Genomic DNA, 16,288 nt, shown 5'->3' with positions numbered 1-16,288 from the left:
GGGGGAGTCAGATCTTGTTACGGGTGGTTGTGAGCCACCATGTGGTTGCTGGGATTTGAACTCAGGACCTTTGGAAGAGCAGTCGGGTGCTCTTACCCGCTGAGCCATCTCACCAGCCCCTATTTTCTTTTAAAAAATAAATGTTTTTTAAATTTTTTTTCCTCTTAGGTACTCGATTGAATGGATCTCTAGGCAAACTTCCTTTAAGGATGCTTTGAAATACCAAGATTGACACTCCTGTTTGCTGACGCTAGAAGGCGTGGCCTAGGAGGGGAGGCGTGGTTTCCGACAGTTTCAGAAGCCTGTAAACAGTATGCAGGCTGGGTCACCCACCTAGGGACGGTGTGTAAAGTGAGATAATCCCAGTCCTAAGAAGAATGCTCCTCGCACATCCAGGAGTCTGCTGAAGAGGCTGCCCACGAAGACTGACTTTGTCCCTTCTGGCCACTGACACTTGTCGCCTGTGGTTCTGCAAATCAGAACCATTGTTCGAATGTCACAACACGGAGGAACCCACGCATGGAAGAGACTAATAACTTGCCAAAAGTCACTCAAGGGATGCCACAGCTATAATTCTGACCTGGCTCTCCTAACTCACGGCAGAGTGCTCCTTCCAAGACCCCCACAAACTGGGTGTGCATCTAAGGAAAAAGAGGCTAGCTGTATGACCTCACGTACAACACAGGTGTCCTGTGAAGTGCGGTGACAAAGAGCTCTCCACCGAGCTTTGAGATCACCTCATTGGAAGTTTTCGCGCCTTCACGCACGCGCTATTTACAGCCCTGAATCTCTACAGACTACACGCTAAATGACGCTCTTGCTGTTTTGTGGCACAACGAGGCCACCGTATAACCTCAGCTTAAGTCAGGGAGGAACTAGCGGCACCCCCACAGCCTGGCAAAAGGTGCGACAAGAGTCAGTACCAGGCCCGACGCAGTTCAGGGCAGCCACAGCGATACCCAGACCCTGAGCCAGGCGGGGCCCTGATCACGTGGTTCGACGACGCCCCGCCCCGCCCCTGCCTGGGTCGGCCCTGTCTGCGCCTGCGCGGGCGCGGGCTCGCTCGCCAGCCGTCCTGCGGGCGTGAGCCCCGGGCCGTGGGTGAGTCCTGGGTGGGGTGCGGTGGGGAGCGGAGGCCGCTGTGCTGCCCTAGCTTCGGGCCAGAGAGAAGGGAAGCTTGAAGCAGGGCCGCGGGCTGCCGAGCTCCAGGTCCTGCGCTCGCCACGCGTCGGGGCCCCGGCGGCTGCCTCCCGGCTCCTGCCGAGGGCCCTGTGGTGCTGCGACGCGCTCAGGCAAGGGAGGCGCCCACAGCCGGGGAGCTGCAGGCCCCGGGGGATCGCGGTGTCCCGTGGTTCCCTTTGTCTGCGTCCCGCGGGATCGCGGCGGCCCGTGGTACCCCGTGGTGCTGGCCATTCGGCCCAGCGCCTCTCGGTCCTCCCCAAGTGGGCAGATGGAAGCCTGGAGAATGCTCGTTCCGAGGCACCATGTTTCATCGCGCAGTAAAGAGTCTAAGCCAGGCGGGCGGGCGTCAATTGTTCCCTTCTGTGCGGATTGTTGTAGCTAGCTTAGGTAGAGGATGGCAGCACCTCGGCCATGTTTACGACTTTTAGCTTAACCTTTGTCTTGGCCCCTACAGGCTGCCCAGCTGGTCCTAGTGCCCACCTTCTGTTTTGTCTGTTTTCACCTGTAGTCTGTTGAATAGAAGAATGAATTGTGGGTGCAGTTATCGTACCAAAATGGACCTCCAGCGCCTTTGCTTTGAAAGGATTTGAAGACTCAGGTCCAGGGCACATGAGAAACCAGAGTCGTCACCCTTAGAGTTTCTTAGGGCGACATGACACTTGTGACAAGAATTGACTCTAGTCTCCTTTGTCAGATAGAAGGAAGCTAAGATAGTGGGGCTTTGTCACAGCTGTTGCTTGTATTTGCAGTGGTAAAATCCTGCTGTAACTAGCACTTGAACCCTGCCCGACCCTGGTTTTGAATGCTGACTCAGACCTGCTGACTAGTGGGAATTCACGTCTTTTGAGAATTACAGTCACCCTTTGCCCTGGTTTTGGTCAAAGACCTTTGTGCTAAGGTCATATCTGCCTTTTGCATATCCCTTGGGCCGAAAGTTACACTGAGTATTTAGAATTTACACTGTTGTGCACATGCACAGAAGTTTGACCCTTATTGGATCTAAGTGGATTTTGCTCCCTTGTGATAGGTTCAGTGCCTTACAGCAAACTAGAGGGGTCATGGTAAATACACTTTATAGTAAGTTGCAGAAGATTATCATTTGGAGTTATTTATTATATAGGAACCAGTTCATCAGAGTTAAGTTAGTGATTATTATATATTAATAATATATATAATTAATATATATATATTAATATGAGTCGGGGGACTCTAATGTGCCAAGGTGCTTGAGTGGAGGTCAGAGGACAACTTTCCAGAATTTTTCTTCCACCTCTCGATTGAACTGATTGGCATTAAGCTCCTTACTTGATGAGCCTTCTACACTCTTATCAGAACACTGCACACTGTCTTTCCTTCTTGTTGCTGCGTTAAGAAACTTGTTACAGGCTGCAGAGATGGCTCAGCTGTTAAAGGCTAGGCTCATAACCAAAAAAAAAAAAGAGAGAGAGAGAAGCTAGTCACACCACCCTAGTGGGTGACGTGCAGCTGACAGGATTGGTTTGACATCTGGGAGGTTTGCAAAACATTACATTTTAGCTAGGCATAGTGGTGCACACCTTTAGTCCCAGCACTCTAGGGGGCAGAGGCAGGTGGATCTCTGAATTCAAGACCAGCCTGGTCTATACATCAAGTTCCAGGACAGCCAGGGCTACACAGAGAAACCCTGTCTCAAAAAAGGTACTTTTTTTTTTCTGTATAAGACCCTTAATATCTAATAATGTAAGTGGTCAAAAATATTTCTAAAATTTCTTATGGTATTTTGTAGAGGGTCTGTAAGTAACTGACTACCTGGGCTGTTTTCTGTTTGCTGACCAACAAGGCCCATTATTACAGCTGTAACAGATTAGATGGAGCAACTTTAATTTGCTGAGCAGAGTGATTTCGAAAGGGCACCAGTGACTCTAGGTGGGCATGCGGACCATCCTCTGCTACACGCTGAACTCCAGGCCAGCCATACCTGGATGATGAGACCCTGTGAATAAGTGATCTCTTTGTAGAGCTGAATTTGGAAATTATTAGACTAGTGTGTGATTGTGTACATTTTTGTGAGATTTGCAAGGTTTTGGGGTGGGGAAAGGGAGGTGGAGCAGGTCTTTCCCTGTAGCCCTGGCTGTCCTAGAACTCAATACGTAGACCAGGCTGTTCTTAAACTCAAGAGATCCTTCTGCCTCAGTGCTGAGTTAAAGACCTGGGCAACCACACCAGGGATTTTTGTTGATTTTAACATTAACTATGACAGTAAAAAAAGAACAAGATGTCACATAGTATCAGGCATTTCTGCCAAGGTTTTAGTCTTTAAAATCTTACTTAATGTAAGTTGGTAAACATGGGTCTTCTATTGTCAGGTGTAGTACTAATAAGAGTTTTTAGCTGGGTATGGTGTGCATACCTTTAATTCCAACACTTAGGAGACAGTGGCAGGCGGATGTCTGAGTTCAAGGCCAGCCTGGTCTACAGAGTGAGTTCCAGGACAGCCAGGGCTACACAGAGAAACCCTGTCTCGAAACAAGACCAAAAAAATTAATTAAAAAAATAAAACGAAAAAACAGTTTTTAGACAGGCCTGATAGTACCTATAATGATAGCATTAAGAGGCTGAGGCAGGAGGCTTATGAGTTTATGGTCAGTTTGGGCCAAACTAAAGCAAGGCCTGGTCACAAACTAACAAGTTTTTACCTTAATGCCTGTAAGCTGGAACAGTAGAAAGCATGGCTGTTGAAGACTGGACAGTTAATCATTACTAGGCTCAGTGTCTGGCAGAGCTCGGAGCCTGTGGAACATTATTCGCTGTGTTCTTACAAGCCTCTAAGACGGAAAGGCTGCACAGGCTCTCGGGTGAAGAGCCAGAAGTCCTGACTGATGCATAGCACCCTCAGGCTGCTCATAACCACCTCTGCAGGCGCTCACCCACAAATAAAAACAGGAAGATAGTATTGTCTCAGATATTCTACCGAGGCTTGCAACCACATTAGAGCTTGTTGAGATTTTCTGGGGACTGGGGAAATAAGCGGGTAAGGGTGTAGGCAGTCATTGAAGAATTGCTACTCTGTTGTGCCTAGAGGGACATTAAACAGCTGGCACAGTGCTCAAGAGAAAGGAGCAAATTCACAAATGTGTCTTTTCTTCTTTCAAAGATTTGTTTTATGTGTGTGAGTACTGTAGCTGTCTTCAGACACACCAGAAGAGGGCATCAGATCCCATAATAGGTAGCTGTAGCTAGCTTGTGGTTGCTGGGAATTAAACTCAGGTCTTCTGGAGGACCAGTTCTGTGCTCTCATCTCTGAGCCATCTCTCTGGCCCCCACAAACATATCTTTTAAAAACAAACTTTATAAGAATATAGAAATTAAACCCAATTTTTTTTTTTTTTAAGGAAATGCAGTTATCAAAACTGACTTCAGAAGAGAGAAGGCTAACAATGGAAAGCACTGGGAAGGTCACCAGAAAGCTGTCATCCTCAGTGCAAGGCTCAAACGTCACAGGTAAAGTCTTGTAAACTTTAAAGGAACAGACAATGTTGAAGCCTGGCTCTGGGGGCGCACGCCTTTAATCCCAGCACTCCAGAAGCAGAGGCAGGCGGATTTCTGAGTTCAAGGCCAGCCTGGTCTATAGAGTGAGTTCCGGGACAGCTAGGGCTATACAGAGAAACCCTGTCTCAAAAAAACAAAATAAAATAAAGGACCAAATAGCATTGGCAGCATTGATGCTGCTCCATAGCATAAGGAGAGAGACACAGATTGTCTCTCCTAAAGCCAGTGGAACAGACACTGGAACTTGATGTGGAGGTCAGAAACCGGGACCTCGGGCATAGTGGTGGGGAGTAGACCATAGAACGCCACCAGATGGAGGTGGGGAGGGTGGCTCAGTGGATGACACCAAAAGCCAAAACAGAGATCCTGGCCAATGTTACTCAGGTGAAACCAGGTGTCGCCCCCTGCTTTAAGGCCAGCCAGATGGGCTTTGACTTAGCTCCACTCGAAGTGCTGTGCCTGTCTCAGCTGTGCACGGAGAGTGACATCATCGGGCCTGTTTTGACTCTCTTGTGCAGAAGTAAAGTGTTCAGTTGGAACTGCACCTTAAATAATTTTCACTGTCTAGTGACAAAAGGGACACTGTACTCTTTTGATGAGACGCAGCAGTGAGCCGAAGCTTCTGTCAGTCACACAGACACAGAGGTAAGCAGCCAGTGCCCCCGTGTATATTAGGTGTTTTAACTCTTTCAGGGATGCAGGCAATCAGTGAATGAGATTAACATGCACGAAGCCCTGGGTTTAGGCCTCAGACCAAACATAAATACGTGCATTTCTCACATGATATTTTTATACATAATGGATTTATCAGGATGCCACCTGAGGGACAGCACCTCAGAGGAGAAGAGTAAGGGCTCGGTCTTGTTGAGCACCTTCTGTACTCCACCCCACTCTCAAGGGCACTCTGTTGACTCAGTGAATTGAGCCAGCCTCTGAGATAGGCACCTTCCCTGTCTTCTAAACAACGCAGCTCTGACTTGCCAAAACTCCCAGTCCATGTGTGATAGAGTTGAGGTTTTCATTCAGGCGACTTGTAGGTTCTAAGGCTCTTGTGTGTTCCTCAGCCTCAGGTTCCAGTATCTCTCACATTTCATAGCTACCTGAGAACATTTGACCGAAGTTCAAGATAAGTTCCAATTATAGGTACAGGAGGGGAGCTAGAAGTCAAGTTCCTGCTAGGGCAGGAGACTGAAGAATTCCCCTAAGCTGGTTTAAAAGGAAACTGTGGTTGTGTGTGCTGTATCCTGTTACAGGTCTGCAGTTTCTGATTCTTCCCTGGTCCTGGGCTCTGCCTTCTTCCTTCTCTGCAACATTTTTTGTCCTGACTTTAGCAGTGTTTAGCAGCATAATGTGGTAATGTAGGAAAATCATGAAGAATTTACCAGGCTTTTGTGTTTGTTCAAATCGAAGGCCTAGAGAGTTTGTCTGGCCTGTTTTATTTACCGTTTAAGCAATGTGGCTTAGATTGATAACTTCCCACCTCGTGGGTGGTGCTGCTGTGAGCAGCATATCTAGTGGTGACTTTGGCTGTGTGCCTGCAGCCAAGAGGTTAATCACTTAATGGTGTATTCGTTTATAGGGAGCACCGCACTGCTTCCCAGAGCACTGTACTATTTAATAGTCCTACCAGTGCATAGGCCTCCAGTCACGGTCCCACCAATACTTGTGTTTTGTGGTTGTTGGATCCTTGTCTTTTTCAAAAATATATTTGCATATGTGTGCATGCATGTGTGTTGGTGTGCCGTGGAGGTTAGAGGACCACTTCTAGGACAATGCCTACCATGTTTCTGAGGCATGCGTGTACTCTTTAGTGTCTCAGCACTGCTACTCCAGGCTGCGTGAACTTGCACGGCAAGGGTTCTCACCCTGGGGTTCTCCAAACCTTGGGGGTAGAACAACATTTTCACAGGGATCAGATAGCACATATCCCGCATATCAGATATTTATATTACAATTCATAACAGCAAAATTACAGTAAGGAAGTAGCAACGATAATTTTATAGTTGGAGATCACCACAGCCTGAGGTTGCAGCATTAGGAAGGTTGAAAGCCACTGCTCTAGCAGGTTCTTCCATCTCTGCCTGCCAGCTCTTTATGTGGGTTCCAGGCACCAAATTGGGGTCTTCAGGCTTGCAGACAAAAGGTTTTCCCTGCTAAGACATCTCCCAGGCTCCTGGTTTATTTGTTGTTGTTGTTGTTGTTTGCAGACAAAAGGTTTTCCCTGCTAAGACATCTCCCAGGCTCCTGGTTTATTTGTTGTTGTTGTTGGTGGTGGTGGTGGTGGTGGTGGTGTGTGTGTGTGTGTGTGTGTGTGTGTGTGTATAGGTGTTTTATTGTTGATTTTGAAATTAAATGTTCAAGTTGGTAGAAAGTTATAATTTTGATTTGTATTTCTCTCATGATTTATAAAGTTAACCATCTTTCTTGTGCCTGTTGACCATTTTGTACATAGTCTTTATTTTGACACGTTCATTCAAGTTCTTTGCTCATTTTAAAATTGGGTTATTTACTATTTTACTGCTGAATTGTTAAATGTCTCTTACTATAGAAGAATTAGTCCATTTAAAAATACCAGGGCCTTGAGCTGTAGCTCCATGACTAAGAGGGCTTGTTGCCCTTTCAGAGAGCAGTTCCTAGCACTTGTACTGTCCACCGCCACCTATGCTGCCAGCTGCAGGGATGCTCCAACACCCTCTCCTAGCCTGCACATGCCCCTGCCAGCAAGGGTGTGCAGCTGCATATACTGCACATAGGTAAACAACAAGATAGAGCACGTCGAAGCATCCTTTTAGTCCCAGCACTCAATCCCAGCACTACACTTGGGAGGCAGAGGCAGGAGGATCTCTGTGAGTTTGAGGCCATCCTGGTCTACAGAGTGAGTTCTAGGACAGCCAGGGCTACACAGAGAAAAACTATCTTGTAAAACAAACAAACAGAATCACTTTACAGAAACTAAAAATCACTGGATGGTGGCTGTGTCTTGAACAGTGAGCAACACTGGGGCTTCTTTTCTTTTTCACATATACAACTAGAAGGATAACTTTGTAGTGTGAAGAATTAAATATATGACAACACAGAGCATTGTGCATTCCTTAACCTCATTCTTCCATGACCTTCGCATCTCATATGTAGGTGCACCCACAGGCACTTAGGATCACAGACGCTAATGCACTGTGAACAGTTTGCTTACTTGACAGTCTCTGACTAGTCCGTGGTGTTATTGTCTCTGAGGATCTAATGCTTAGCAAAAGGCCAAGTCCACAGACACTAAATAAATGTGAATCCAAGTTGAATGCATGGCATAATTTGCTGGTGTGTCTCTTGGGAGGACTTTGTGCTGTTTTTGTTTTGTTTTGAGATAAGGTTTCCCTTGAAGCCCTAGCTGGCCAGGAGCTTGGCTGTATAAATTGCAGGGTGACCTTTTAACTTTTAACATCTCCACTTCCCTGCGCTGGGCTTCGAGCCTGGCAGCTCCTGGGATATCTGAGAGTCTTGTTTCAGTTGGACAATGGCGCTCTCTGGTTCTGTAGAATAGCCAGTGTTTAGAAACTGGGTCAGTGATCTTGGTGGCCCTTGTTTCAGTACTTTATAGACTCCTTTAAGAGGGGCTGGAGAGAGCCGGGGCGGTGGTGGCGCACGCCTTTAATCCCAGCACTCGGGAGGGGAGGCAGAGGCAGAGGCAGGCAGATTTCTGAGTTCGAGGCCAGCCTGGTCTACAAAGTGAGTTCCAGGACAGCCAGGGCTACACAGAGAAACCCTGTCTCGAAAAACCAAAAAAAAAAAAAAAAAAAAGGGCTGGAGAGATTGCTCAGTGGTCACTGACTGCTCTTCCAGAGGTCCTGAGTTCAATTCCTAGCAACATGGTGGCTCACAACCATCTGCAATGGGATCTGATGCCATCTTCTGCTGTGTCTGAAGACAGCGACAGTGTACTCTTATAAATAAAAATAAATCTTTAAAATAAATAAAGTCCTTTAAGAATTATTGTGAACCTCAAAAAGCTTTCATTTACATGGGTTGATATTCAAGTTTTAGGATTAAAGCAAGTTTGAAATAGTAATTACTGTCAACAAAGCAGTGATGGACCTATGGCCTGTTAATATCACATTTTATGAAAATTAACCTGCATATTCTGTGCCTCCCATGTGCTTTCTAACTTTCCCTGCTTCCTTCCTGTTGGGCTAACACATAGGTGGAGTGTCTGTCTGTTTCCTCAGTCTGTTGTAAGTGTCGTTTGAGTGAAGGTGATTGCAGAAAGGGAAGGCCCAGGGTATCCCTAGGACTCTGAGACATTCTAAGCAACCTGTCATAAAACAAGAATGGCAACAACAAAACCCCACAGAAAACAAACTGCTAACCTGTATGTAGAAACGGCATACTGACTGAATTGTGTTAGTAGAGTATTACTGATCCAGTTTTTTTGGGGGGGAGGGGTGATGTTTCGAGACAGGGTTTCTCTGTGTAGCCCTGGCTGTCCTGGAACTCACTTTGTAGACCAGGCTGACCTCAAACTCAGAAATCCGCCTGCCTCTGCCTCCCCTCCCAAGTGCTGGGATTAAAGGCGTGCGCCACCACCGCCATGCTACTAATCCAGTTTTAAAGGGAAAATACAGAGTGTGGGAATCGGAGAGGGGACTGGGCAGAGTTCATGAGTTGCGCTCTCTGTAACACCTTGACCATTCTTTATCTACAGGTTAAAGAAACTTCCCCAGAGAGGAAAGGCCGAAGCGCCGTCCGTGATGGACTCGGAAGCGCATGAGAAGAGGCCCCCAATGTTGACCTCTTCCAACCAGGACTTGTCACCTCACATTGCGGACGTGGGGGACATGAAGCATTACTTGTGTGGCTGCTGCGCAGCCTTCAACAACGTGGCGATCACTTACCCCGTTCAGAAGATCCTGTTCCGGCAGCAGCTGTACGGCATCAAAACCCGGGATGCAGTCCTGCAGCTGAGGAAGGATGGGTTCCGCAACTTGTACCGCGGAATCCTGCCCCCACTGATGCAGAAGACCACCACGCTGGCACTTATGTTTGGTCTGTATGAGGACCTGTCGCGCCTGCTCCACAAGCACGTGAGCAGCGCTCCCGAGTTTGCCACCCGAAGCTTGGCGGCGCTGCTCGCTGGCACAACGGAAGCCATTCTCACTCCATTCGAAAGGGTTCAGACTTTGCTTCAGGACCACAAACATCATGATAAGTTCACAAACACCTACCAGGCCTTCAGGGCGCTCAGGTGCCACGGGATTGCAGAGTATTACCGAGGCATGGTGCCCATCCTTTTCCGAAATGGGTTCAGCAATGTCCTTTTTTTTGGCCTTCGAGGGCCCATTAAGGAGCGTCTGCCTACTGCCACTACGTACAGTGCCCACCTGGTCAACGACTTCATCTGTGGAGGTGTGCTTGGGGCCATGCTGGGCTTCTTAAGTTTCCCTGTTAATGTTGTCAAAGCTCGAATACAGTCTCAGATTGGTGGGCCATTCCAGTCTCTCCCCATGGTGTTCAAGACTATCTGGATAGAGCGGGACAGGAAACTGATCAATCTTTTCAGAGGTGCACATCTGAATTACCACCGCTCTCTCATCTCCTGGGGAATAATCAATGCAACTTATGAGTTCTTGTTAAAGATTGTATGATGAAGTCACTACATAGCGATGACATTCTCATCTAACTAGACCTAAGGAAAATGCACTTTGGCTTTGTTCCCAATTGATTTAAGTACATATTGGTGTCCTTAAGACCAAGCCATAACTTGCAGACAAAGCATTGACAAGAACAGATCTGGTCCAGGTTTCAGTGGGCAGGAGTCAGGGTTAGGGTGTGGTTATTACTCCAGAGCTTTAGGCTGTTGCCCGGGAACCAGCAGTACCTGATGACCTTTCTGGGCAGCTGGCCGCTGAGAGAGTGCTTTTCCTCCCGGAGGCTTGCTAGGCCTTCTGTGTGGAAACTGTGGTATCTGCAGCCAGAGCACATGTTCCCAGCCCAGGGCTTCTCAGGCTCAGTCTCACCTCATTTACTTCACCTCTGCTCTGAAGAGGGTCATCGTCGTTAGACTCCAGCTCTGCATGGAGGACTGGAGCAGAGGCGCCACTCAGCGCCATGGCTCTAGCTCCATGATGAATTGTTGGGGTTAGCTTTGAAACTTAAGTGCTGTTGAGATAGCCACTATCCAAACTTTCTGTTCACATTTGCTAGAATTGAGCACCTAAAGAGAGCCCTTCCAGAATGTTCTTGTGCTGTTTTCCCTGAATTCATTGCCAAAAGATAGGGTGCCCTAGTTAAATTCCGTTGTGTGCTTCATTGTGGTAAGCTGGTCACCGCAGGCTCCGCTGTTCTGCTTTCTTGTTTGTGCTACTGCTGTCGACAGCTGACCAGTGAGGACATTGTCCCTTGTGAATAGTAACTGTCATGTCTGTCCTGCTCTCTGATACTGGACTTTAAACAAATAACACTTCCATAAAGTTTTATTTTGGGAGTTTTAATATAACCCCAGGTCTTTTTTTCTGTTTCTCAGTGCTACAGAGTGAGGTAAGGAGTGGAGGGTGCTTCCCCTCTGGCCTTCCGTCTGTTTCTCTGGAAAGAAAGATTTCAGGGTTCTGACACTCAGCCCGGTTGCCACTGTGCAGTTTAGGGGTGTCTACTCTAAGTAGCAGCACTGACTTCTGGTCAGGTAGGATCCAATTGGCAGGAACCAGGCCAAGGAGTCACATAGTTATTTTCTGGGTAAATGCTGTAGCGGAAATGCCATCAGTCTGGGAAGTAGCTTAGAATCTTCAGGAAGCTGTCTGTGAACACCACCGGTCAGCTTGGTTCCCAGGAGTCGACATAAGCAAGTCGGTTTCTTTGTTTTTTTTTTAAAATGGTGCTAGGGATTGAACCCAGGGCCATGCACATCCTAGACGAATGGTACCCCACTACACTCCGGTCTTCCCAGTTTTGGTTTTACTTGGTTTTATTTTATTTTGAGACAGATTCTCAACATGTAGCCCAGGCTGGTCTTGAACTCACCTGGCTCTGCCTTCTGAGTGTTGGGATTAAAGGCGTGAGCTGCCGAACCTGGTGTCCCCAGTCCTTAAGGATAGGTTCGTTCCTTCGTTCCTTCCTTTTTTTTTTTTTTTTTTTTTTTTCCCAGAGCTGAGGACCTAACTCAAGGCCTTGCACTTGCTAGGCAAGAACTCTACCACTGAGCTAAGTCCCCAACCCCAAGATAGGTTTCTTACTGACAGTTTTTCATCTCTGGGTAACTGCATACAAGAGTGAGTGTGAGTGTGTGTGTGTGTGTGTGTGTGTGTGTACACGTGTACCTATGTACCTATAAACTGAAGTTGGACCCTCAACTGCAGTTTGAGAGAAGTTTCTGGGGAAGGTAATCCAAAACAGCTCTTTACCGCTAACTACACTGAAGCTGGTTACATAAAGCTACCATTATCCAGCTGTAAAAGTTGGGATCCTAGTAAGTATTGGGGTGGCAGTAATGGAGGTCAGCGGCTTTGGAGCGACACTGGTGGAAGTGTTTGTCCAGTGCAGTGCAGACATTAAGGGGCAACTGTGAGGACTTGGCAGACAAGAATTTGTCCGAGATACATCTGAGTGCTACTGTCTTCAGTTACAATTTGAAGGTGAGAACTCTCAGTGAGGAGAGATGGCGCCTTGGGGTCCTGACCTGTGTCCACGTGCAGCATTGCCCAGATGCAGCACAGGGGAGGGGAGGTAACCAGGGATTAGACTTTAATTTGTTTGTTTGTTTTTTGAGACAGGGTTTCTCTGTGTAGCCCTGGCTGTCCCGGAACTCGCTCTTTAGACCAGGCTGGCCTTGAACTCAGAAATCCGCCTGCCTCTGCCTCCCAAGTACTGGGACTAAAGGCGTGCGCCACCATGCCCCGCCCGGGATTATACTTGGCCTTGTTTTCTTTACACTCCGTGCAAGTGGCCTAAGTGTTGGCTATAAAGCGCCCCTGTGAGGGTCACCAGGCTGTGAGGGTCACCAGGCTGTTAAGGGCAAGGCTTTGGCTTTGCTGTCTCAATTATGTGTCATTTTAAAGCAAAATTAAGCTTCCTAATGCTTTTTAACTTTTAAATACTTTGTCACCCTTAGAGCTCTTAAAGACTAGATTGCAGTGTATTGCAGAGGCAGCTCTGTCCCTGATAAATTCAAGTTTGACAAAAGTAAAATCAGAACCTGTATTCCACTTTGAACTTTTATGTCAGAATGTAATTAATAGTCTTAACTAGTGCAGTGATATTTTTTAAAGGCAAAAAGACTAAAGAACTCTCTGAAAAGCTTTAAAGTGACCTTTGTGTTACATGTGTGGCACGGGTGGCTCATGAGTGCAGGACACAAGTGTCCTGTGTGTCCTGTCTGATGCCACCAGAAACCTACGAGTTTTGCATTTAACACACCAGTGCTGTAAACCCTCAGGACTGTAGCAGAGTCAACACAGCCTCTGCATTGTGGCAAACTGGGGTTTTGCTTCCTTTGTGGCTAGAGACAGATGTTTGTGCCTATCATCATTTATCTTGTGGTTGGTCATATACTCACCTGCTATATATTGTGACCCTGTGCAATGAAGCAGAATTGTACATAAATAGTTATATTTGGGTACCTGAAATTCCTAAGCTCAATGACAATATAGATAAACTTGTAAGGTTTAGAGGGCTGGCCTCATATAAGTGGTTGATAGAGAGTGAACCATGGTTCGAGGGTATTGAGAGCCGGGTGGATTCGGTCACAGCTGGGCCAGACTGTTGGCAAGAAGGCATTCATGCTTGGGTTCCCTATGTCAAATGTATTTTTTCTCCTATATAAATAAATGCATATCAAAACCTTGAATATGTTAATGTTCTTTGTATAAATTTAATACTCTTTGCTGGCCAAACTGGTGAGGAGGTGGGTCTGCATATATTTCCTCTTTTCATTATTAAAAGTAGCTAAACACAAAGCTTCGGTTGCTCTTTGGAGTTGTGACTGTGAGTTTAGTAATGTTAAACTTTGGGGATGTTGGTATAGAACTTGGTGTATTGTGGTTGGGTAGTCTCTTACCATTAGCAGTTGTGTGTGTGTGCTGTGTGCATGTGTGTGTGGTAGATTAGCCCACTAGTCATTCTGGTACATTTAGTGTACCGGCCCAGCAGCCCTGAAGACTCAGCAAGGGTGGCAGATCTAACCTTTACTGCAAAGCACTTGCTCCTTTTTTTCTTTTTTTTCTTTTTTAAGATTTATTTATTTATTTATTTATTTGTTTGTTTATTATATGTAAATACACTGTAGCTGTCTTCAGACACACCAGAAGAGGGCATTGGATCCCATTACTGATGGTTGTGAGCCACCATGTGGTTGCTGGGATTTGAACTCGGGACCTCTGGAAGTGCTCTTACCCACTGAGCCACCTCTCCAGCCCAGCACTTGTTTCTTAAGAGCTTCCTTCGCTGTAGTGCACTGCCTCATATCCCACTGTGATTCAGTTTGTCAGTCATTTCTGCTATAATGGCTCCCCTCTAACCATGCTTCCTGGGGTAAATGGTCAGTATAGTTGTCCTTTTTCACTTCTTTGGTCTCCACTGAGGAACTGCTGCCATCAAATATTGGCTTGTGGGCATGTCTATAGGGACAGTTCATTTCCATTTTTTGAAACGGGCCTGAAACTCACTGTGTAGACCTTGTTTCCCTTGGAACTCCCAGATCTACTTGCCTTTACCTTTAAGAACAGATATTTTCTTTTCTTTTTTCTTTTCTTTTTTTGGTTTTTCAAGACAGGGTTTCTCTGTGTAGCCCTGGCTGTCCTGGAACTCACTTTGTAGACTAGACTGGCCTCGAACTCAGAAATCCGCCTGCCTCTGCCTCCCGAGTGCTGGGATTAAAGGCGTGCGCCACCACACCTGGCAAGAACGGATATTTTCTTGACTGCTAATTGCTCTAGGAGGAAAGGGTGGTGCCAAGTGGGCCTAGGCTATATAAGCAAGGGAGCCTGCGAGCCTGGAAACAGGCCAGTTAGCAGCACTCTTTCCCATTTTCCATTTGGGGTTCCAGGATTGGGCTCCTACCCTGGAGCCCCTCCATGGTGGACTGTAAAGTGAAATAAGCCCTTTCTCCCTTCGGGTAGTTCAGTGTTGTATCACAGCAACCGGGAAGCAAGCATCCAATTTTTTAAGTTATTCCTGTTTCAAGAAAAAGTAGAGGTCCCGCAACGGGTGCCTAGGCGAGGCAGGAGACCCGATTCTAGCATTTCACTTTATGATTTTGTTTAGGAAATTTTCATATACCTGCCTAGAATTGTAAGATTGTCTTTTTAGGGCAAAGCATTCTGAGCACTGAGAGTGTGCCCTTAACACAGAATATTAGCCACCTACTAACAAATCCTGAAGGGAAACAACCTCTTTCTATTGAATGCTGCCTCTGAGGCTGAATTAAATCATGTGCATCGTTGGCAGAGGTGATGGAGGGGATCCATGTTCAGTAGGTGCGTTTAGAGCTCATTAGTATCGCAGATAAACAAGGGGCACTAGGCCACTTCCATGGCTGGCAGCCTCCACGGGCTCCACCGGGTTTTTGTTAAGTTTCTTTTAGGATTAAAAAGTTATACTTTTTTTTGTGGAACTAAATGTGTGTCAGATAAAAGGAGGGGATCTTGAGAACGGGGAGTCTGGAGTGGAGCCTTGCTAGGAAAGCAGCCGATGTTCAAGGGACAGGAAAATGTAATCAGGATCATAAAAGCCACTGTTTCACCCGACCCAGATATGCCAGCCATTTTTTTTTCTAGGTTGACGTCTGACTTGGCAACGTCAAATAAACTGCTCAGCAGGCTCTTGAGTCAGCAGTGCTCTTATGAGATGAGGATGCTGTCTCCGCAGCACGTGAGGGCTGCACTCTTGGTCCATTCCCGGATCAGGAGCTTAGGGGACAGGCTGTGTGAAAGGCCATTGGACCTACTAAGCACCCCCCTCCAATAAGAGGCAGAATCTCATCCTAGATGTCTTTATCATAGTTCCTTTCTTTCTTTCTTTCTTTCTTTCTTTCTTTCTTTCTTTCTTTCTTTCTTTCTTTCTTTCTTTCAGATTTTTTTTATTATTATACATAAGTACACTGTAGCTGACGTCAGACACATCAGAAGAGGGCATCAGATCTCATTACGGGTGACTGTGAGTCACCATGTGGGATTTGAACTCAGGGCCTTCAGAAGAGCAGTCAATGCTCTTACCCGCTGAACCTTCTCGCCAGCCCAGTTCCCTCGTTTCAAAGGTGTTAACTGCTTAGAAATTTCTTCTAAAAATCAGAGGTCTACATACTACAAGGTCCCACTTAAACACAATTAGACTTAATATTTTATGTTACTCCCCTCAAAAGTCAAATATTTAACAGATTTACTTAAGCTCACAATCACATAACTGAAAATTACAAGCAAAATTTTATGTCTAGCCATGGTGAATGATGAAAAGAGGAAATACATGAGAGCCACCCCACCCACTCAGATCTGTTGAGGGAACTCTGCAACCGGAGAGTGGCAGCAGGGGCTGGGAAGGTGGTCTGAGTACTTTATTTAAGGAGTCAGGGTTCACAGGCACATGTATTTGTCTAAGCTAATGT

At 46.5% G+C, this 16,288-nt stretch overlaps 1 protein-coding gene across 1 annotated transcript; it reads left to right on the top strand.

Annotated features, from left to right (window-relative positions):
- Window positions 1-808: 808 nt before the first annotated feature.
- Window positions 809-11,174, top strand: Slc25a51 (solute carrier family 25 member 51). The gene is made up of 4 exons (XM_029539789.1): window positions 809-846; window positions 905-1,101; window positions 4,554-4,662; window positions 9,404-11,174. Exons 1-4 carry the CDS (start codon window positions 809-811, stop codon window positions 10,341-10,343), a joined length of 1,284 nt encoding a protein of 427 aa, XP_029395649.1. The 3' UTR covers window positions 10,344-11,174.
- The last annotated feature ends 5,114 nt before the right edge of the window (window positions 11,175-16,288 follow it).

The sequence above is a fragment of the Mus pahari genome, chromosome 6 (assembly GCF_900095145.1).
Source record: "Mus pahari chromosome 6, PAHARI_EIJ_v1.1, whole genome shotgun sequence".
NCBI classification, from domain to species: domain Eukaryota; kingdom Metazoa; phylum Chordata; class Mammalia; order Rodentia; family Muridae; genus Mus; species Mus pahari.
The sequence above is the reverse complement of the archived record's forward strand: the minus strand, read 5'-3'. Positions and strand labels throughout refer to the sequence as shown.

Coding starts and splice junctions, on each gene's coding strand:
- Slc25a51 (XM_029539789.1), top strand. CDS start 809: ATGACGCTCTTGCTGTTTTGTGGCACAACGAGGCCACC. Junction 847..904: donor TGTGGCACAACGAGGCCACC/GTATAACCTCAG, acceptor GCCTGGCAAAAG/GTGCGACAAGAGTCAGTACC. Junction 1,102..4,553: donor GCGTGAGCCCCGGGCCGTGG/GTGAGTCCTGGG, acceptor TTTTTTTTTAAG/GAAATGCAGTTATCAAAACT.